This window comes from Ruditapes philippinarum, unplaced genomic scaffold, assembly GCF_026571515.1.
Source record: "Ruditapes philippinarum isolate M1 unplaced genomic scaffold, ASM2657151v2 ctg1086_1_1_1_1, whole genome shotgun sequence".
Classification (NCBI taxonomy): Eukaryota; Metazoa; Mollusca; class Bivalvia; order Venerida; family Veneridae; genus Ruditapes; species Ruditapes philippinarum.
The window spans coordinates 63,110-87,308 of record NW_026857769.1 but is presented as its reverse complement, the minus strand read 5'-3'; the positions used below and the strand labels follow the sequence as shown (position 1 = coordinate 87,308).

Sequence of the window (24,199 nt, the reverse complement as noted above, 5' to 3'; positions counted from 1 at the left end):
AAAACCCTTTTTTCCCAGAACTCAACAATTATTTTCCAGAAAAGCTTTAAAGATTTTTTTAGAAAAACCCCTTCATTTTGCCGAAAAAGTATTTTTTTTTATTATAAGCCCATCTTTTACACTGAAGTGTAAGATTTTTCTTTTGCAAATGATAATTATGTAACAATAATTTTATAAAGAAACAAAACAGATTGAATGAAACTTCTTCGTAGGTATGAGGTATTTTGACTTGTCATATAAAATTTATAAATATGTACTCGTATATCACAGTCATGGTAATAAAGTTGCAAGTATAGTCGCTGCTGAAAAAGGCAACAACATTTGCAGCGCCGGAATTGCATATGATGCTACTATTGTAGGTTAGTTACTTTAGATATATAGAGAATATTGAATGAGTGTAGTTTAATACTTAATTTATTGAACGAGTTGAATAAAATCATATTATGCGAGCCTCTGGCGAGCATAATATTGTTTTATTAAACTCGTTCAATAAATTAAGTATTGAATTTACACGAATATAATATTCTTTTGATCACATATATAAAATAAAAACAGTAAACTGTCAAAATTAGTATTTTTTTCAACGACGCACCTATAGCTAACATAAGCGCGCTTTAAAATGGCGTCACGTCAAAGTGTTATTACACAAGTGTAATATCGTTTTTAGCTCGACTATACGAAGTATATGGAGAGCTGTCCTACTCGCCCCGGCGTCGGCGTCGGCGTCGGCGTCCGCGTCCGCGTCCAGATTTTAGATTAAAGTTTTGGTGCAGTAAAATATTTTTCACTATAACTTTGTCATTTCTTAAGGTATCAACTTCAAACTTCAAATATATGTTCCTTATCATCAGCCACATCTTATGTGACAAGGTTCATAACTCTACCACCAATATTTTCAGATTTATCTCCCTTGAACTTAGAATTTTCCTTTAAAAAAATACTATTTTTACTGATACTTCTTTATTTCTTAAGGATCAACCTCATACTTCAAAATATATGTACATTATCATCATCCCCATCTTATGCACAAGGTTCAATCACTCTAGCACCAATATTTTCAGATTTGATCTCCCCTATAACTTAGAATTTTCCTCAAAAAATACTATTTCTTACTGTTTTCTTCTTATTTTCTTAAGGGATCAACCTCATACTTCAAATATATTTACGTTATCATCATCCCCCATCTTATGTGACAAGGTCCATAACTCTAGCACAATATTTTCAGATTTATCTCCCCTTGAACTTAGAATTTTCCTCAAAAAAATACTATTCTTACTGTTTCTTCTTTTATTTCTTAAGGATCAACCTCATACTTCAAATATATTTACGTTATCATCATCCCCATCTTATGTGACAAGGTTCATAACTCTAGCACCAATATTTTCAGATTATCTCCCCTTGAACTTAGAATTTTCCATAAAAAATATTATTTTTTGACTGTAACTTATTTATTTCTCGAAAGGGATCAACTTCATACTTCAAATGTATTTACGTTATCATAATCCACATCTTATGTGACAAGGTTCATAACTCTAGCACCAATATTGCAAGAATTATCTCCCCATAAACTTAGATTTATTTACTAGAAAAATGTTATTTTTATTTTAACTTTTTATTTTTTTAAGGTATCTACCTCAAACTTCAAATACTTATTCTTATCATCAATTACATTTTATGTGACAATGTTCATAACTCTTGAAGCAATATTTACAGATTTATTCTCTTTGAACTTAGTTTTCTTTAAGAAATATATAATAACTTCTTATTTTTTAAGGTATCTACTTCAAACTTCAAAATATATATTTGCGTATCATTACACAAAATGTTGTTGGTAGGTCCATAACTCTAGCATGACTATTTCTAGAATTATTCCCCTTGATCTTGGATTTATGTTAACAAATGTTATTTTTTTACTATAACTTAATACATAATTATACATAATTGATTTTTCTTTCATAGTTTTGTCCTCCTTACTGCGTCCAGTATTTTATTAGTCGAGCTTCGCTGTCTCCTGTGACAGCTCTTGTTATTAAATGTCTTCATTACACTCCTGCGCCGCGGTTTATGTGATGAAAAGTCATTATACTATATCTTTAAATGTTCTTTTGTGGTTATAATTAAAGTGAAATACAAAATCAAACAGACAAAAAGAATTAAATTCCTACAATATTTAAATTACACTCTCATGCATCAATCTGCACGGAGTTTAACATAACTTTAACGTGACAAAAAAGAAAATTTGCTATTTCCCTAAATTTGAGTAAATTTTTTTTTCCCACTTTTTCCTTTTTCATCTGAACTTTAAAAGTGATGTATTCCCAATCTATTTTTATAAATTTAAATACCATAGAGCAAAGTTTTTGGGTTTGAATATTTTTCGTCAAAATTGTATAATTATTTTTTTTTCCCCCAGTGATTTAAAACTTTTGAGCTTGTACTAAATGGGACGAACCTTAACAAATTTAGAGGGGATCGATTTCAAGTCTTTTTACATAAAGACCAAAAACGACATTTTTTATACATGCCTTTTTTTGACAAACATTTACGAATTGGACATCTCCATAAGAAGCCGCAATTGCTCGAGAGCAACCATTATTATCCATTTTTTCTTGCTTGCTTATTTCATTTTGCTACTTTTTTTATCAGTTATCAAATCAATGTGGAAATTTGTATTAGAAAATATTTTCTTTTTTTTACATTAATTTTTTTGAATTTTTTATAAATAACTTGTCCACTTTTATAGGTAAAGATTTTATGTTTGGCGATTTTGCTCTTATTCATAATTACGCACCATTTATTTTTAAATAAGGTAAAAACGTAATGAAAAATCGCCTTTGAAAATACTTAAGGGAAGTTTGGCTTTTATGGAATATTCACTGTACAGCTTCTAAACTTTATACCCCCTGAAATTAAATATTTAGCTCCTAAAAATGATTATTTGCCCTTTTAAAGGTTCGAAATGAACTTGGTACAATCCATTTGTTCCTGCTGTTCCCTAGTGGTAATGCACTGTCTCATAACAGGAATACAATAACTGTTAACTGTATAGGACAGGGAGGGTCAATACCCTATGATACAATTATAGACACAAGTGTTCTGACATCTGGTTTAAGGGACGGAAACAATATTTCAGCACCATCAATGGTAATGGTATATGCACACTTAGATTTTTTTATCTAATGTTTCTTTATTTCGCTCATTTTAATTTTTATAATTAACACAATATGGAGCTTTCTTTTTTACATTGTAGTAACTATCCGAGAGTCACCGGTCCATTCAAAACCAAGGATCATTTGTCATAATATCATACAAATGCATTTACTTTAATGACATTATTTTGCATGTATTGGTTTAAGGTAACAACATCCCAAGGAAATAAATGCGTTAAGGATTTTAACGGTCTTTCAGCGGCGGTAGCTCAAGTTTCCGGTATAATAGCTTTAGGAATACAGGCAAAGTATGTGGCTAATATAAATCACTATAGATATAACTCGCTTTTTTATCATGGAATGATGTAAGTAATCTTGTATGTAAAATATATGGTTTTTTTTGCAAATCTATGAAAAAAAAATATGTTTAAACTAAAAGGAATCCAAACAAAAGTTACTAAAACAAGAAATATATGAGAGCGATTTAAAATTTATTAGTTGTTACTCAAATACATGTCAAGGTATTATCTGTAATTATTTTGATGCAAATCATTTAAATATCGTTTAATTTTAATTTGTTTCATTTATTTGAATTTGTTCTTAAATTTTAATCTTTTTTTTATAATTTCATGTTCAATAATAAATTCAGCGATAGTAAATTAGAACTTTGTTTTACAGAGTGTGTAAAACATTTGGGTGTGCTTATTTTTTTAGCCCAAACCTTACCTTAAGAGATGTACAACATATATTGGTGAAAGCCTCAGACGTTGAACATTTGGAAAAGAAAATAGTATTCTCGACAAATGGAGCATCCTTAAAATGTAAGAGAGTTTGTATATAACAAATCAGAGGTATTTTAAAAATAATATCAAAATATTTAGAGTACTATCTAAAATTCAAACTAATGCAGTTTTGCTTTTATATCTGAAAATATTGGGTGTTTTAAGCTGTTTTCTGATGCTGATTAGATTTTGTGAATTTAGTATTTATACTGTATCTGAGAATTGTGAAATAATTCAATTTTTGTTCTTCATTTTCTGGCAATTTTATTGTTTTGTTTGGTCATAAATGATGTGAGTTTTTTGTTTTAAGTGTACATAATATGTTGATCAAAGTTTGTTGTATTAATGTATATTTGGATTTGAGATAGAACAAGATAAAAAATGCTTGAAAAATAGTGTTAACTAATCAATTACATGTTAGTTTTCCAACTGAGAATATTTAAATTTTAAGTCAGGCGGTGCTGCCCAGCCTCCATATCTTGGAAATTGGTTCTAGTTTCTTATTACCAAATTTTTCCTTAGATTAAAAAACATTAAGGCAGACATTCTCCTGACACGAGGGTTGTTCAAAAAATAATAGGACTGCAGTTCTACTGTTAATATTTATTTACGTATACAATTTTACAAGAGCCAAATACCGGACCATTTTCACTATATACAGTGAAACAAATCAATATAGTATGATCATAAATGTCAATTCTTCGAACATTCAAAATGATTAGGTGTACGCGGCCCGGCGCACGTTAACAATACAGTTAATAAAAGCTATAGAAAGGAGGTAAGTCTAATACTGAATTTAGTGAACGTGTTGAATAGAATTATAAAGTGCGGGCCTCTGTCGAGCATAACATTATTTTATTCAACTAGTAAATTTAGTAATAAACTTATTCGAATTTAATATTCTATTCATCACATACCCAAAATTAAGTGAAAAAGAACCATTTATTTCATTGAGGCTCCCGAATTGTAACGTTAACATTTAGCGCGTTTTAACGTTACGTTAAATATATGCATGATCTTGCGATACCATTTTAAGGAGTCGCAACAGCGGCACGGGCATGTGATAAATGTCGTTCATGACGTCGCAAAAGAAATACAAAATACAAGCGTCATTCTTTCAGAAAGAAAGTATTCTCCCTAGTGCTCTTTGTGTCTTAATCATGTTCATTTAATCAGGACTCATTTGTGGAAATGAAGAGAGAGAAAGCGATGGTATTTTCAGTCCACTCCCCGAAACAATTGGCTGGTTGTCGGCCCCTCTCTTTTTTTCCTGAATTTTGAGTGATCTTGGAACTAAACAAACATGGACTTGAAAATTGTAATGTTTCTGAAAATATTGTATTTATTTCCACATGTTACGTGCTTAACGATATTATTGTGTAAAGTAAAATAAAAATATTTATGAATTGAAAAATATTCTCTCTGAGCACAGAAATGGGAAAATAATACTAATTATTACCGAGTATCACTATTGTATTAACTTATTGTTAACACGTTAAAAATATTATATAAAACAGTGTTAAACCACGTGGCTAAAATTCTATCATTTGGTCAGAAACGGAAACTAATTAGTAGGCTCGATATAGACATTTAATATGCCAGACAGTTCACGAACCGTCGATCCGTTTATAGCCCTTTTGCAATTGACGTCATTCTAGTCCCGTCCATTTCCTCACCCTTTCATGTTCGTTGTCGGTAAATTGTTTGCTGAAAGCGACCTGTTCTGATGGCAGATAAATTGTCCTGTGTTAATATGAACATGACAATATATTAACAGACAACTAATTATAAATAAAGTAAAAGCAAAACCTCATAACCTTATTTGATGTGCTGCGGAGGGTGCATGTTACCAAGGTTATTCTATATCACAAGGTTCAAGCGTTTAGCACAATAATAAACTTATGCTCAAATTGAAGAACATATGTTACGGTCGCTGTTTATATGAAAATACTCTTAATCAAATGAAAAACGAAGACGCAAAACTCTTCGTAAACAACCCTTGAATTTGTTAAAACATCTATTTTTTTACTATTTGTTTTAAAAACAATAATTTGTATCATAATTAACCAATTAGTATTTATATAATGCATAGCATTTGTTAAAGGACTTATATAGAAGACCTAGTTAGGGGAAAAGTTTAGGAATAACTTTAAAACTTTTTCCTAAAAGTTCATCAGTAAATAAATAATCGTCATGAAGCACTGGATATCATTGTTTACATGTACTGGGTTTCGCCACAAACTCTAAGGTATATTTTACTTTTGTGTATACCAGGCATCATATAGGTCCCTTAAAAAGGTCTGAGTTCGATTTACATTTAAGTACAATGTTCTAAATGTATTACACTATGAACAAAGGCAAATATGAAATTTTTAGTTTACATAAAATCGCAGCAAATTATTAAACATGTAATAGGGTGTCACTGTTAGTTATATTGATAACTGATTAAAGAATTTGACAACCAGTGAAATATCTTTCAATTAAAATATTTAAGAAAATAATGGCGTTTCGTTATTTCTCGTTGACAATAGATCTTAAACATTTAATTGAGTCTTGTGATCATTAGGGTCTAAACGCTGATTTATAAATCATGTTGTCGGTCGATGGCGGAACAAAATTGTAATGACTGTTTTAATTAGATTTCGAAGAAAGACGGTTAAGTGGATTGAGCCTGAGATACGACAAAAACATGTTAAATTAGGCTTTAAAATCAACAAACACAATGGTCTTTAGTTGTTATAATCTTAAAACTTGTGAGTTGGATTACACTAAAATCAAGAATTGTTCGGTCATTTGCTATCGCTCCCTTCCTTGAACGATTCGCAATTGTTTTCCTAATTAACAGTACCTATGATAGTTAGAATTTAAGTATTTTGGTGTTCAAAACTTTTACCATATTATGTCTCATGGAGATATTATTTGTAATGGTATGGAAATATTGGCTAAAAATGAATTGATTATGGAAGACAATGCATTATAAAACTGCTGTTCATTATTGACCGTGAATAATATAATCATTCTTCAAGTTGATTGATTCATGTATATATACGTGGACATGATTTTATTCGTTGACTTTTTGCATTCAGTTCAAATGATTGAAAAAATCAAGTTAAATATGGTAACAACAATTATGACAGAAAGCTATTTTATAATAGTAATTGAAACAAATGTAAAAGACCTTAAAAGTTTTGAAGATTGGTTATCGTGTAACAAATTTATCTTATCGATTTTGTTTTCGCTGTTTATAGATCTTGCAATAACAGTGCTGCACATAATTATTATTGCATTTGCAGTTCATAACATTTTTGGTTTCGGTCTGCTCAATGCTGGTAAATTTGTGGAACTGGCTTTGAATCACAAGACAAGTCCAGCACTTTTATCCCGGAATACGGTTCCGTACAATAGAAGGTAGCACTGGATATAATCATTTTCAGAAAATAGTCAAGAGCATGACAAAGAATCCATTAATGTATTTAGACATTTCATTAGGTAAATTCTAACAGGCTCTCTTTGGCAGTCAATAAACGTACTTTACAGGTTTGCTTTTTCAAGACATTTCTTTATGACAGAAAATCATGTAGGTTCGTCTGCAATATATACATGTACTCGTAGAGTAGCAAACTTGTGTGTCTAAAAAAAATTTTTTTTGGAATCACCCTTCATACGCGCTTTATTTCCCTTTAAAACCCAAAAAACTGGGTTTTATTAAAAATTTAAAAATATATTTTTATTTTCTATTGAGAACTTAGGTGTCTTACACAAATTTCAGGTTTTCTCACCCTGTGATTTTTCTAAGTATAAAAATATCAACTGCGAGATCGCTAAACTTACAACATCAACTGAACATTTCATAGTAAAAATAACTTCGCCCAGCGGCACGCTTTCGGAGATGACAGCAGATGTCGACAAGGTTGTCTAATTCTAATTCACTCATGCTTATGATGTCGCATATTATTGTTTCAAACATACCTAACATAATTTGATAAACACAGTTTTATAGGCATTTATATTTTAAACCTTGCCAAATTTAGTTGTTCAATTCATAAAAACGCCTTGCTCAACTCACTTAATATTCTTCATGTGTAATATGTTTCCGAAGATAAATATTGGTATTGACAAGTTTTCGTGCAAGTCGTGGCATTATTTTTATATTTTTGTCGAAATTTAAAGGGTATCCAATACTATCATTGATTCGAAAAATGTCTTTTGTCCTCTGTTAGCAATCAATAAATATGACTTTGTATCTATTCTGGACTGACCAGAAAAGGGATTTCTTTAAAGAATGCAGTACTTTTTATCCTTCTTTTTTCGTTAATGACAAAAATGAACAATTACCTGCTTTATTATGATGTAAATTTCAGAAGAAAGCCCTTTACAAAGGGGAAATTTTCGTAAGGGTTTCATTTCGGGGGATGAATCCATATGACGTGGGAAATGATTAAACAAATACACAAACAGGGTAAACTTAAAAAACATAAATCTTTTGAAAAACTGTTTTATACGGGGAAATTATTTTTCCACTTTTTAACATTTTTCTTTTCTTTAAATAATTATACAATTTTTAATTGTTTCTTTTAAAAAAAAAAAAATTTTTTTAATTTTATCATCTATACTATAGATAAAGCTTTTTTCTGTCGGGCTTTTTGTGCTTTTTGATAAACGCTTTTTAATGTAATAAAAAGGTAAATGATAAAACGATTTCCCTATTTACTTTAATTTTGGACCATATTATTGTTATTTTATTTTCTGTTTTTATCAGCAAACGTTTAATCCAAATATATACATATCAATATTCAGTTTTATGGTGTTTTCATATTGTTGTGTGAAAATAACTTTTAAAAAAATCTTAAATATCTTTATTAGTTATAATGAATTTGATAAATCGATAAAACAATGCAAAATTCTTATTAATCATTATGAATTTGAATTCTTTTGTAGGTGATACGATTGTTCACAATATATCTATAATGTTGCATGGAACAAGACAATCTAACACGGCCTGTGAAAATAGGGACACTTGTAAAAAGCCAAGAGGTGCTGAATCCAATCATCTTTATTTTCTTTTCTTTCTTGTTCTTCTCCCTTTCACTGTCGCTGTACTTGTGATCTGGATTTTGCGCACAAGAAAACCTAAAGGAAGCCATGAAAGAGTATCTGGTCAAGATCCAGATGTTGAATTGTAAAATGCAACCAAATGTATATTTTTTTTGTTTGTTTATATATAGTGAACACTATTTCAAGATTATTCCCCATGTTCTTATGGAATGTTCTTAACATCATTTACGTCTTTACTGAATTTGATTTTTATCAAACAATCAAGGACCTGAGCAGTTCTGTTCTATTCAAGATCCAATAAGGTTCTTTAAAATAAACGAAATTAATTAGGTATTGTATGTTATATCCAAATGTCAATTGTTAACAAAGCTAGACTTACCAAACTTAGTCATTGATATGTCGGTGAATGACTAAAGGTCGTTTTTCCCTCATGTTTGTTTGCTAGTTTTCTCCTATATTCAATCAGAAAACGGCCTAATTTTTATGAATCATGGCTATTTACTCATACATTTAAGAAGTAATCTTATTATTTTTTTGTTGCATCACAAATAAGATATAGATATTGTCCGGAAGCATCCTGGTGACAATCTTAATGTTCTGTAAGAAAAAAGAACTCCTAATTAAGAATAACAAACCTCTGATTAAAAATTGTTACACCTAAGTAGGAGATTAAAACTTCTAATACAGAGAAATAAATACCAAGTTAGGATTTGAACCTCTATTTAGGAGAGAAAAACACTTAATAAAGATTTATTAACTACTTATTTGGAGAAAAAAACGAACAAGGACTTTGTAACTTCTATTTTAGGCGTTTAAAAACTTGATTGACAGAAGAAATCCTAATTAAGACTTTGTAACATCTAATAATGAGTATAAAGAAGCCTAATTTGGACTTTATGAACTCCCGATTGGGAGAAACAATCTTATTAGGAGAAATAAAATCCTAAGTACTTATTCCTAATTGTCACTCCTTATTTTGAGTTTAAAAAACTTATCAGAATATATAGTTCTCATTAGTTCTTGGTATCAAACGTTATTGGGAATTTAAAGTTCTTATTAGGACATTATTTCTCCTTCCTTATTAGACTTTTCAAACTTCTAATAAGGAGAGATGACTTTATTTCTCCTAAACTTCTACATGTAGTTAGAAATTACCAAGTCCTGATTAGGCTTCAAAAACTGCTTGTTTTGAGTTGTTGTAGAACATTTGGTACGTTCCTGTACTTTTCGGACTGGCTGTCACAATGGTATTAATAGACACGGAACAATATATACTTTATTGATGACACACTGCTTTGGCACTTAACTGGAAATTGTTAACAAATTCAGTCATTCATTTTTTTTGCAAAGCAGGCGGCATTTTATTTTTGATAAGGCTTTAAGTATCTTTTTTATTTTTTAACTTATAACTAGTAAATCTTTATGTTTTTCATTTTTCTTATTTGTATCAGACAACTTGTGAGTATCTTCCTCCCCTAATAGTATTAATATTGTTACATCGAATTAAACAATGTCTTTGATTCTGTTGCAATTTCAACTGACTATGAACAAATGCGTGTATGTATTTGTCCGTTTTAACAGAAATTGATAAATTAAAACAATAGAAACATCTTAAAGCTGCTCATACAAAAGTCATGCTTGCTTCAAATTCTACAAATGTAATATTTTTAGGTAAGCATTATAATGGTTTATTTATTTGAATGAAATTTAATAACGGGTACACATTACGATAATTTTAATGCAGTGATAATTGTATAGAACATTTAGTTTATGGCATTTTTGTAGTTGGGTGGTTCCAATATTCCTACTTGAATAATGTTGAATCACCCTTAGGATATGTTGCCTGATTTTTAAATTTGTCTTTTGACGTCTTATCTGTGATATGCAGGCTTCATAACCTCTGATCCCCTTTCAAAATTCCATTTTAATTTGTTACGCCCATTGTTTTCTCGTTTAGGGCACACGCTTTTTATTACTTGTGGACCATACGCCGCTTTTCATGGAATGGCGCTTCTGTGTCACATTGAAGGTTCCATGAAAACCGCCGTATGAACACATCTGCAGATGTTTCTAAATTCAAAAGTTTACTATATCATGTTTAAATGTTGAATTCTGCTTAAGCCGGTGCTAGGGGGCGTGGACGGTAACTTGCACTTTCCAGTACCGTCCATGAACAGGCTCAATCAAACCGAGCATGCAACATTTTCAATTTTGTCGTGTTGGGCTTTCTTAAGGGATTCTGTATTTATCTATTTTACTGAATGCTGCTAATGTATTTTTTTCAGTCAACTAAAGTATACCTCCATTCTTTGACTGATATGACTTTGTACATACAAAAACCATATATTTATCAATTATTCGGTATCGCTAATTGACTCAATGTATTAGTAAGAAATAAACAGACTCGTTTTATAGCAAAACTACTTATCAGTGGCGTTTAAGTGTTGTAAATCAGTAAAACTCAAAAATAATAATTTGTTTATGATCCATATCAATGAATTTTCAAATACACTTATAACTTAATCATTATTATACTGGTACAAAAGTGAATCATCATTTTGCTATTTCGTTTCGAGTAAAATTTTGGCTGAAGAAAACGATGAAAGAGGTCAAATATATTCTCAACTTCTATAATCTGTACCCTTTAATTTGTCAGTCAAGTGTTAGTATTTGCAGAGTGAATACAAATGTTTATATAAATGAAGCATGTTACATAAATATAATGTCATCCTAGCCTATCTTTATTTATAAATCATGCCTATACACTTGTCAATACGCTAAATGAGATAAATGTAGACATCAACATATCTGCATATGATATTTGTTCCATCTGAATAGATTGTGCAACGAATGTAATTTGTTTTGCAATTATGTTGTGTTATACATATCTCATGCTCTTTGAAAGGTCAGTGTTGTATATTTGTTAGGTTTTTAAATATTCAAGAAATAAAAATTATGTGAAGTATCTATAATCCATTTAAATCTTATCATAATTTAGATCTTACAAAACCATTTGTAAGGAACCAAACATTTTAGTTGAGATAGAATTTGATAAAATGCTGCCTTTTGGACAGCAAATATACTTTAAGTTTATAAACAATTTATGTGTATTTAAGTTCTGTTTGTTTGTTTTTCTGTTGTTTTTTTTTTTTGTTGTTTTTTTTCTGTCATTTTTTTCTTAATTGGCAGTATGTTGCAAGACAATATTTTAATGAACCCCACTACTGTGTTACTGCAAATTCCAGGGCAGATTACTGAAAAAAAATCACTTAAAATGTGTTTGTGTTATATTCTAAATATTCTAATATCATGCAAAGTTTAATGCTTTCTTTTTTTAAGTTTCATTGATTCTATTTGACTGCATGACATCTGTTGCAATATTAACTGTAAATAAGAAAACTGAAGTTTTAACTGTTTGTGTTAAAACGGCCATCAACTTTAAATTTTTAAAGGTTAAATATGTATTGTTAGATAAATCGTTTCATATCATTGTCAAATACAAAGAATTAAGGTGGAAAATAAAATTTGCTAGGGATAAAATACATAAACTATAACGAAACATCTCGATACCTTGATTCTCCCGGTCTGCTCTCTATATTCAAATTTAATTATTAAAGCGGACGATACGTCTCCCGATCTGTCTAAGAAGGCTTAGCAGTGATATGTTGCACTTATTAGCCAGTGGCTAGTGGATGATAAGTTACCACTACATTTATCTTATTTGCGTCTAAACATGGACTTGGGTCAAATTCATCCCTTGATATTACATGTAATGACACAGTTATTAAACCAACTTCGCCGGTGAAATATTTCGGAGCAACCATTGATCAATTATTATTTTTTGATACAATGGTTAGGTCAGTGTTGCAGAGGGCTAATGCACGTAAATATATCGCGAAAAGGATTACCTTACTCAACATACTATGAAACTCCAAGTTATGTCCGTAATTAAATGTCACTTTGATTACTGCTGTTCAATATGGTTTCCCAGTTTAAAAATAAACTTCAAGTGACTCGGAATAAGATGATTAGGTTTGTACTTGATCTTGATGCCAGGTCAGATATTGGTTCCAATCACTTTCGCTCACTTATCTGTTTACCAGTCAATAAACGTGTAGATCGGATCATCCTTTGTACGGAAACGTTCTGGTGCCAATTTAACATGTTTTATAAAAAGGAGAACTCCTACGTAGGAGATAAAAATGAAACCTAATAAAGAGTTTATAACTTCTTCGTAGGACTTTATAATTTCTACCTAGGACTTAATTACTCGTACGTATGAGATAAATAAAGAGCTTAATTAGGAGTTTGTAAGTCCAACGTAGGAGTTAATATGTCCTACATAGGACTTTATAACTATTACGTAAGACTTTAAAACTCCTACGTAGGACTTTATAACTCCTACGTAGGAGATAAAAAAAGCCTAATTGGAGTTATCAAGTCCTACGTAGGACTTATAGGACATATAAAGTCCTAGGTAGGAGATACAAACTCCTAATTAGGTTTATTATCTCCTACGTAGGAGTTATTAAGTCCTACGTAGAACTTATAAAGTTCAACGTAGGGATTATATACTTCTAATCAGGTTTTTTTATCTCCTACATAGTAGTTGTTTAGTCCTACGTAGGAGTTTAAAGGAGGCTTCTGTACCTTTTTCAGGTTTTTATCTTGCTACAGATTACATGGAAGAGTATTTCATCCCACAGGACACTTCATTCTTACATGATCAGGTTAAGTAGCATGGGTGCATTTGCAATCCCTAAGGTCAAAGGTTTTGGATCCAAGTCCTTCTGCTTTATGGGTTGTTCGTTGTGGAACAGTTTGCCAGATGAAATATCTAGCATTGACAGAATACTTTCTTTTAAAGTATCTTTTAAGAAGTACCTGATTGACAGTGTAATTGTTCAATACTTTTTATATGCGTTTGATTATTTACATCAAGGTGTTTCTGTATAGGAACGGATATAAATCATAACGGTAATCATTTAACACATTTTATATAAAATTATGCATTACTTTTAGTCTAAGTATCTCTCAATTTTTAAATTCTACTTTTTATAGTTGTGTATAGGTATCTTGCAATATGCTTTAGCAATAGGTTTTAATTTTTGACAGTGATAAAATGAATTTTTATTATTGAATAATAATATTATTTTATTGAAGTTTGCCTTTAGGTAACATATTTAATGCTTATTAAATTTTAAATAATTTGCCTCATAGTTTATAAATCGTGTTTTAACTTGAACAATGTGATACAATGCTCTAATTTTAGTATATATGTGTCAAAATAATTAAAATCATACTGCGTGATTATTTGATTCAAAGTTTTCATTTGCACTGGATAAAGCCTCTCTATGTGATGCAACCAACACAGGGGACCACAATGGAAATAAGAGTATGCATGAGCGGTGTGCATGTCATAGCTTACTTATTCTTATGTATGTTTTAAATGTCTATGTATTCTATATTTAAAATAAATCTATCTATCTTTACAAGATGAAATTGTTGAAATGCTTTTAAAACAACAAAAATCAATACCTTATGACCGTCCTAATGTGTACATATCATTCTCTGTAGATATAATATAACTGTAAAAAGTAACTTTTATTTTATCCTTGTATCTGTTGATTCCATTGTTGATTTCTCTTTTGTCATAGTGTAGTCAATTCATTGTGACCATGCCAAATAAAAATGCTATTTTTTTCTGTCCTTTGTTCAAATGTAGCAAAGTAAACATTATGAACAGATTATTTTGGGACCGAATGTTCGAGAAATATATATAGAATAACATTTTTACAATAACATAAGCTATAGCTTATGACAATGTCCCGTTTAAACGCAAAGGCATAATTAATATTTGAAAATTTAACACACAATGTGATTAATTTATGTAAGACAGGTCCGAAAAACAACCAAATATAAAATTATTGACCCTTAAAGTACGGGAATCAATGAACTTGAAATGCCAGAACAATTCAATGTAAAGACATGTACGTGACAACTTTCACAGCCGCCACGCAAAACTGAACATCCGTGCTGTCGTGTCAGAGTTTTAAATATTGGAGCCAGTCAGAGATCAGAAAAATTTACATTTATGTTAATAATGTTGTTAATGTTTTTATTGACAAAGATTTGATCAAATTGATCAGCAGCCAAAATAACAATGTTATAAATAGACTTTTCATGTCGATGCTGCCAGCAATCATTTTCAACACTGTAGACCTCTCCAATAAGCATAATATCAGTATAAATACTCTAGCAAGTACGTGAACGGATTCAAGAAAAACAAATCAATCGTTCCTTAATTTATATTATAATTGTTATGATACAAACTCAATATTATAAAACATGCTTCCATTATTTTTCATAAATAAACTGATAATCAGGCGTTCCCATGGTGACATATAAAGGGAGATCACTCAACACAATCATCGTTACTAATACAATATTTACTTTACAATTTCGAAAATTCAAGATTGAATAAATCAGTTCTAAAATAACTATATGTATACACATGTTAAATATGTGTTTTGTATATGACATTAATGAAAATATATGTGACTGTACATTCTGTGAGTTGTTGGAAAGATTTTAAAAAGCACCTCCGAAACCGAGACCCTCAAACATCATGAGGCCGTACCTGAAAAATAAACGAACGCATGCTGTATAACTTACTTGATATCATTAATTAAACAATATTCACAAGATAAGCATTACTATTCAGAGAAGTACAGAAAAGTATCATAAATTATTGAAGCTTTCTTTTAAAACTTAACACTACTTAATTTATTGTCACGCGACTTTATAAAAGCCATAGATTAACAACTTCATTGTAAATATGAAGCAGTTAATAGCTGGCCAGAAATAAATGTGAAGGTTATTTAAGATTATTTTAGCAACATTTTGTCATACTTACTACATGTAATTCATGCAGAGTCGGCAAAATGAGTATATAAATGTGATATGGAGACATAATGCCAATACATTACCCCTAAACATATTTCTACCCCTAAACATATATATTTCAAATACGGAGATGTTGCCTTCGTTGGTTTTACTAAACTATTATCACACTCGATTCTACTACTCCTTGCTCCACTCCAGTGAAATACAAGCTCCATACCAAAACATTTATACAATATTACTTATTGGCTGTTATCAACTAAATTATTTAATTGATATACAGTAGTTGCCTGTGTGAGGTTCATTCTTAACTTGAAGTACGTGTCCATTAATCAAAATAGTTCGTAAATGAACAATATATTCATTTTATAACATTAAATAACATCTATCACCATTATATTTATAACATAATAAAAAGCTAAGAAAAAACAAGACTTAGATTCTATTCTCTGTTATCTAATATCCAATGTTGTATTGCCAAAACATTAAAAAATACGTATCAAAGCCATTAAAAAATAAATATACATATACATTTTACCCAGCAGAATCATTCAAATTCAAACATAGACGTGTCATGCACATGCAGTTTTGGTGACAAGATAAACTATGTATGTACATTATGCCTCATCGTTACAAAAACTAAATAACGATATTTAAAATGCATTGTTCACAAATACAGTAACGACACAAGAATTAACAACAAACAAGAATTATAATTAATAGAAATAGTCTGTTTGAGAACTGAATTTGGTTCGAATCTTATACATGTATGTTCCATGAGAGTAATTGTTGCAAGATGCATGTTTTCTTTACATCTATAAAAATATGCATGTGTACAGTAAATGTATAAACATGTATACATAGGAAATGAAAGTACAAATGTTACAGTAAATGTCAACGTATTAATCATCCAAAGAAAGGGAGCAACGTTTTTTTTTTTTTTTTCCATCATATAACAGCTGATTTACTGCACACAACATGTCATATACTTCAGAGTAACCTCTCTTTATATTTGTATAATGTGCATTATTTTCATTATTTATTCTTTATAGCTGCACATAACGATATTTATTATAATATACGGCATGTTCCGGCCGAAGTTAACATTAAAAACATCATTTCATTGGTTGAAATGTTTTCTTTTAGAAGGTCAAATTTTTATGAAAAGATATAAAGTTGTGTATGCAAAATTTATTGTTTATTATGTAAGTCACGTGGCAGCTATACGTTACTCACATCAGTATTTGATTAAGATATAAAAATATCAACAAAATGTGACAAACATGTGATCACATTACTGACTAAAGCTTTTCTTTGTTACTTCTGACATTTCTTATCAAACAAACTTTAAAACAAAATATTTGCAACTATTCAAAGGAGAAAGTGGGTTGTACGAAGTTGATATTTTCTTGTCAAGAATCATTTAACTGTCTACTAAATAAATCTGAAGTGATTCTAGGAAACAATAGATTTAATATCACATATAATTAGAATACACAAAATGACAACGAATTAAAACAATCATCAAAAGCCTTTTAACAACAAAACAAAGTTAACACCAACAATACAATAATAACAATACAACATTAGCACGTCAAACCATGATATAAATGCAACATTTACTGCACAAAAATTCATTGTCTCGCAAACATTTAAAACATCATGGATGGCAAAGGCCAAGGACAAATGAGATGAAGTTTTACTGATATTCACGTAACAACGGGAATAAACAGGGCACATATTAATATGATTGTAGCTTCAGCAATTAAAAGCCGCTTGCTTTGATTACCTACTTTTAGAACCCAAACAGTCCTCCGCCGAATCCAAATCCGCCTAACAACATCATGTCCATCCTATAAGTAAGATTGAAACAAAATGACTCAAATATTATATTCTTTTTTCACGTAAGAACTTTTAGAAGTTAAACTTTTAGATAGTTTTTATATGTACATTTTTCTGATATAATAATAAAAATTATATTAATAATAATATATCATTTTAAAAATTGAACCTTTCTAACATGTAGCTCTACTTTTTAGCGTGTAAGTTTATCAATAGTATTATTAGATTATATGTTTTAGTATTATATAAAAAAAAGAGAAAACTTCACATTTTATTTACGTTTGTCGTTAAAGGATGCAAACAATATTTTGACACAATATTACATTTTGGCATAATTATCAAGAAGTGTTTATTTCAAAATAACGATTGTTTTAAATTTATAAAATATATGTTTATTGTATAAATCAATCCGCAATAAATCAATATAAGTTTGTTTAAATGCAGTGTTTTATGATATAATTTGTATTACAGCTATAATAATTCATTTCTTTTCCAATCTACTTTTAGTAAAATGAATCGTCCATATTTTAAATCAGCACTAAATAATGTTTTTTTATTACTTATACTTGTATTTTACATAACTTATAAAACCAGTTAATTGGTGTTATTAAGAATTAGATAATAGGTTAAGAAAATCTATATAAAATATAACATTAGAAAAAAATCATAGGTGGCGTCTTGATTATTAAAGTGATTGAATTAACAATTCATTTAGACTAACAAATTACATGATAACACATAACGTACGCTGTAAAAGGCTATGTAAAATAACACGCGCATACAGCTGCAGTTATTGCGACCATGCCGCCAGCAATTGATTCAAAATGGTGTCGTTAGGCCAAAATGTGTCACTATAGAGTTTATCAGAACAAAAGAAAGAAAGCGTTCATAATTTGTGTCTTACATGCCATTATTACTGGCAAATGGATCGTTATTTACAGCGAAAGGATCGTTGTTTGCAGAATTACCAGCACTGAAATATAGTAATATAGAAGGTTCGTTTACAAACGCAAGAAAGAAAATTGCCCCTATCCGTGAAATTAGTAGAACATATTGTTTAAACATACAATTGATATATACATGATGGTTAGACATGGATTAATGTTTTATGAAAGTAAACATACATTAATGATTAAAAGGGTAAAATTCCTCTTTTTTTCTTACATTTATCTCTAGCAAGTGGAAAATATTCTCTTCCTTTTGGAACCTGACCATTTTGTTAATAAAATGTAATTTTATTACTTAATACTTTTTGAATTTATCACTTAGATCATGTCTTGTTTGAAAATATTTAAGTAAAAAAAAGTTAGTTCTATAGTTATGTTAACTAAAATCATATAAATCATATAAATTAATATTGTTAATAACAGAACAGTTTAGTTTATTAAAGTCACTAAAGATTGCATGTACGGTATACGCGCAGTTGTTATTCCTTTCTACAGCTTTGCCGCGGGCGCATGAATATGTGACGGCTAAATCTGTACATTTCCAGGTCCAATTCAACTATTTTCTATTTCAGTTGTGATATTCCATAACAACAATCTACTATTATTTTATCTATTGTAAAATGGATATCCAAGTAGTCAAAGTCTCACATATAATTAGTATTAATATAGTTATTTTCATTTTCAAGCAAAGTTGCCTATAATCTAGTAATTGTTTTAAAGCGTAGGGATAGAGTGTGTTTACAGATTGTTTAGATACCATGCATTGAACATTTTATAACAGTCGTTAACGTCAAATATTTAAGACTTATTAACATCAATTGTTTTTGAAACATGAATCATATTTTGATCACATGTATTTGCAATTATATGTCTTATATCTGTTTATTTACTGTTCATACTAATTAAGAAAAGATAAACGCCGAGCAAGTAGCAATTGCTATTGAAGCCGAATTTCATGCGTCATGAACTTAACGCTTTTATTTGGCATAACAGTGTTTTGCGCGATTGTCGCAGGCGTAGTTAGTGTTTTCTAAGTCATAATACCATAATAAGGTTATTATTGTGTTAATTGGCTATTTCCTAATCCAAATCTATTGGAATTAGAATTCTTAAATGACTCAGAGTAAAACAGGTATCTCATCATTACAATACCAAATTCACCACAAACTGACGACAGGCTATATATCAGTAAGATTAGATTATGCCTTTTACATCAGAAAGGAAAAGTAAAAATAAGGACAGTTACTATTTCACCTGTAAATAGGGGATAAAATATAAACACCTTGGGCTAATCTTTAACAATGTTTAGAACAACAAAACTTCATCATTTGAATGTTGATTTTATCGGTGACCATTATTCATATTAATATCAGAGACTGTATTGGCAACTTCTTACAGTTTCAGCTTTGTAGACGAGGCTGGTAAAGTTCTATAAGTCTTTGTAAAATAGTTTCACTTAGGACTGATCAAAAGTTCCTCTATAGCTTGAGTATCTCCATGACTTTTTATTTATGATATGTCTTAACATTATTTAATAAAGTTACAGAACCAATCAGACCACACAGATGAAAGATAATGATATGACAAATTACGAGACGTCAACAATGTTGTCAACATGTAACAACATTTTTCTGATGAACAGGGCTAACTAAATATTTCAAAGATTTATTTGAAGGAAATCTCGTACATGTACAAAAACACAAATATCACGACATCAGATCGAGAGGATACTCTGAATAGAATCACAGATCATTTATATGAACGTATCAAGCAGCATTTAATATGAAGAAATATCAAATTAAAACTATTATTGAAGACATTGTAAAACCATCATCAAAGCCAATTTACAAACCGTTCTAAGCAAATTTAAAACTTATCTGAAGCCGGTAAACAAGCATTTATAAGAAAGAGATATATCTGATAGAATTAATATAGTTGGATATAGAGCAAACCAAGAAGCGCTAAAGAACAAAAATATTCTCACAAAGTATTCTGCTGGGGTCCTTGAAAGTTAAAAAAGCTGAAAAGTAAATACATGTACAATAAATTATTCCCGTTATGTTTGCCTTGCTGCATCACCATTTGCTTTGGAAATAAAATGCTTACGTATATATATGTTCATACATGTAGTTTAACAAGACTGTTGAACATATGAAAACTAAATACAAACATACGTAAACTAAGTACACACATGTTACGTGCATGCATAGTATAATGAAGTTATAGTGGCTTTATCACAGTTTAATGAGAACGTGGATTCTAAATATTCTACCTCCACCAGTGGATTTGTTCAAAGTGAATCAACCCAAAGACCCATTATTAGACATTTTGACTCGTTATTAGACATTTGACTCGTAAAAAAATGATATTACAAGTTACAGAAAAAAGAAACAGTGTTATGACTCAAAAAGGTAAATGGAACACAAAAACATATACGAAAGAGAAATAATATTGATAGCTTACAAGGGGTCGTTGTTGTAGTTATTGACTGGTTGTTGTGGCACGTAAGAGCTGAAATTATAGATAACACAGTCCATTGATTGTGTTATAGGACTACAAAAAAGACAACCAATCACATGTCAACTTTTTAAATTGGAACCGCATAGATTCTAGCAGTATTGCATTGTCCGGACTCTTTAGTAAAAGCTTATAACTGAAAAGCAACGTCTATGTAACATAAACCATGCGTAGTAATATTCATGCTCTACAACTTAACGTAATTGACACTATAAAAGCAAAATAGATTACAATTTGCAGGTGCGAATATTTTACTATGCATATCCCATGCAATGCCTTCAGAGTGTGTGCTGCTTTTTTGACAAATACATACCCCGGACTAGTTTTCTTAACATGTGAAAGCAAAACAAAGTCCGGACAACTGACTGCAATTAGCCATTGGTCGCGAAGGCTGTTCAGAAAGAACCTAGGTAGCAAAATACATTGTTGACCATCATTCCTAAAATATAAATGGCACTTTAAAGGCACTTAATGCCTAAGAAATGAATATGTTTTGTTCTTTAAGAAGCGACAAATATATGTTTGATTATGTTTCATTAATGGATTTAAAGCATGAAAGATACTTTATACTTTATCATTGGTAGAAAGTAGCACTCAATGTGAATTGATATGTAATAAAAGTACCAAAATATAAACTCATTGATATTTTGACTCACATACAAAATATTAAATCACTATAACACTGAAATAATTGCCAAAGAATAGAAGTAGAAGATGGTTCAGCTTTAAGGCATTGAAATTTTTTGTTGTTTGTTTTTGTAGCAGGACAACAAAAATCAAAAGCTTTTAAGAAATAACAATAATAGCATTTTGAGTTCAAATGGGCCTTTTAAAATGGCTAAATCTTTGCTACTACAATCGTTTATCGAGTCGCATGCTTGTAACCATTGCAAAACGCATATACATGACATTCATAATTCGTTTAGTTTTTGCGCTATTAATAGCAATACATCACGAAGAACAGATATTGATGGTCTGTATATGATACAATTTGACTCAATAATTGTATTATTCTATTCCATCAATTACATTGTTTCAATTTAGAATAGTTGCACACTGCGCATCAGAAATGGAAAGTTGACATGTGATTTAGTGCATAGAAATACTAAAATAATTTTTAAATTATAAAGGAACGTGTGATTTCTTTTTAATTTGGATTATTACTTTTATGTACATATATATTTTAACATAATAGGTAAAATAAATAAATATGTAATAAGTTGTATAATTAAATATTTGCATGTCAATAATAACAATAAGGAGGTTAGTATATTTCATAAAACATTCTAGATATTGTTGCCTGTACCTTATTTACCTACACCATTAAATTAATGTTTGTGCATTGCTATATCTAAGCGAATTATACACCTTTGTACCATAGGCATGTTTAAAGACCATTTATATGTTGTCAAATTACATGTATAATGTATTCAAGCTTGTTCTACGTGATATGCTTGAACCTACTTGTTATGCATTCCATAAATCAAGACAATGACAGATTCAAAATAGTTCAAATCCTTTTAAAAGATATTCTTTCAACAAGAAAACTTTCTCCATTTCTAGAAGCAAAAATGCAACGATAGTACACTAGTATAGAAAAGTCATTTACCTTTAAAGAAATATACCAGAAGTTGGCTTTTAATTTTAAAATGAGACAATTAAGACTGGATTCATGAAAGACGTAGGTACACACATATGTACAGAGAATCATACAAACATATGTACCAATGTACAATTTTTTATTACTTCAATATTTTGAAAAGACTTATTGTTGAGATAAGTGTTTTTAAATATCAAATACTAATGAATTGAAAACATAGGCTATTGGAACGTTTCTACTACTGTCTATAGCAAGTTTAACAAGTTGCTATTACAATTACTATACTATTATTATTATTGCTATTTTAGAAATGATTTACAAGGTCAATTTGCTGTAAAACTGGTTTTATGTTCTTTAGTTTAAAACTTGAATTTCATCGGATTTACCGGAGATCAAAGAACGAAGAACACCTTCACGGCCACAATGAGTTAATATGAGATAAAATTAGTGCTAAGCTATATTCTGTTATATGTGCAGGAGAAATGAAGAGGTCGGTAAGTAACTTCAAATCAAGTATTCACATTTCAAGCCAATATAGCAATTTAAATAACATACATATATTCCTATCAAAGCGAAGCTATATAGTGCAAAAAGTCGCTTATAGCATGTAGCTCCAACTGAAAGCATATTCAAGCGTGTCTCACAATGTATTCTGTGCCTGCGAAGTTTGGGGATTTGGTAGAGTATTACTCTGGATTTGCTGGGAGGAAGTTTGTTGTGTCTGTTGATTATTTGAGCTGCAAATGAGAACTTTCGTTTTAATTCTTTACAGACTGTCCCAAGGAGATTTTAGATAGTTTTATTGTACATATATAAACAATGACTTACACTTAGTTATACTTAATTATTTTTTCACTTTTTCTGTTTACATGTAGATTTTATTGTCATATTAATATATAATAAGAAAATTATCTAACACAAATTAAAATTTTGGCTGCAGTGAATGAGTTTGCTTTTGTAAGAAACGTTTATAAAAAATTTCATTGATATTAAATTGATTTATTATTTTGTCATAAAAGGTTTAGTTTTCTTACGCATTTTGTCCATTATTTTGTTGTTGTTGCTGTTTTGACCATTGCTGTTGTAAAACCGTATAGTCTCTGAAGTTATTATCAACAAAAAGTAAAAGACAGCACTGCGTTAACTAACAATTCAGGCACTATTGAAATAATCTACACTACCTTAATCCTTCGTCTAAGTTCGACCCCGTTCTCGGAAATTGAATTTTAGAACGTCAGGGCAAATTTTACTTTACAGATGCAACAAATGCAATTTCAAGGAGAAGAAGTCCGCTGAATTTCCGATAAGATAAGCTCTAGATCTCACTATTAAATGGTAAATTTAAAGATATTTTTAAAGTAATGTATATTGAAAACATTTTTTCTTCATTATCTTTCTCGTGTA

General features: G+C 29.9%; 2 protein-coding genes across 7 annotated transcripts in view; one reads left to right on the top strand and one right to left on the bottom strand.

Annotated features, from left to right (window-relative positions):
• The first annotated feature begins 3,055 nt into the window (after positions 1 to 3,055).
• On the top strand, positions 3,056 to 7,519 carry LOC132750902 (endoprotease bli-like). Its single transcript, XM_060740972.1, has 4 exons — positions 3,056 to 3,144; positions 3,357 to 3,457; positions 3,864 to 3,970; positions 7,225 to 7,519. Exons 1-4 carry the CDS (start codon positions 3,142 to 3,144, stop codon positions 7,341 to 7,343), a joined length of 330 nt encoding a protein of 109 aa, XP_060596955.1. The 5' UTR covers positions 3,056 to 3,141; the 3' UTR covers positions 7,344 to 7,519.
• Positions 7,520 to 15,283: 7,764 nt separating this feature from the next.
• The window catches only part of LOC132750880 (putative uncharacterized protein DDB_G0271606), a 33,433-nt gene continuing 24,517 nt past the window's right edge, over positions 15,284 to 24,199 (bottom strand). For 4 of the 6 annotated variants that reach the window (XM_060740939.1, XM_060740941.1, XM_060740942.1 and 1 more), the window contains 7 exons: positions 23,830 to 23,895; positions 23,440 to 23,532; positions 21,142 to 21,189; positions 20,663 to 20,698; positions 18,636 to 18,704; positions 17,683 to 17,742; positions 15,284 to 15,626 (listed from right to left, as the gene is read on the bottom strand). In XM_060740939.1, the coding sequence (XP_060596922.1) occupies positions 17,685 to 17,742; positions 18,636 to 18,704; positions 20,663 to 20,698; positions 21,142 to 21,189; positions 23,440 to 23,532; positions 23,830 to 23,895 (370 nt within the window). In that variant the 3' untranslated portion in view covers positions 15,284 to 15,626; positions 17,683 to 17,684. The remainder of the gene's footprint in view (positions 15,627 to 17,682; positions 17,743 to 18,635; positions 18,705 to 20,662; positions 20,699 to 21,141; positions 21,190 to 23,439; positions 23,533 to 23,829; positions 23,896 to 24,199) is intronic. The other 2 variants (XM_060740943.1, XM_060740944.1) reach the window with 2 other exon arrangements.

What these genes read in the sequence shown, in the direction of transcription:
- LOC132750902 (XM_060740972.1), top strand. An exon ending in GCTTTAGGAATACAGGCAAA is followed by an intron (nt 3,458 to 3,863) that starts GTATGTGGCTAA and finishes TTATTTTTTTAG; the next exon opens with CCCAAACCTTACCTTAAGAG. An exon ending in AAATGGAGCATCCTTAAAAT is followed by an intron (nt 3,971 to 7,224) that starts GTAAGAGAGTTT and finishes TTGCATTTGCAG; the next exon opens with TTCATAACATTTTTGGTTTC.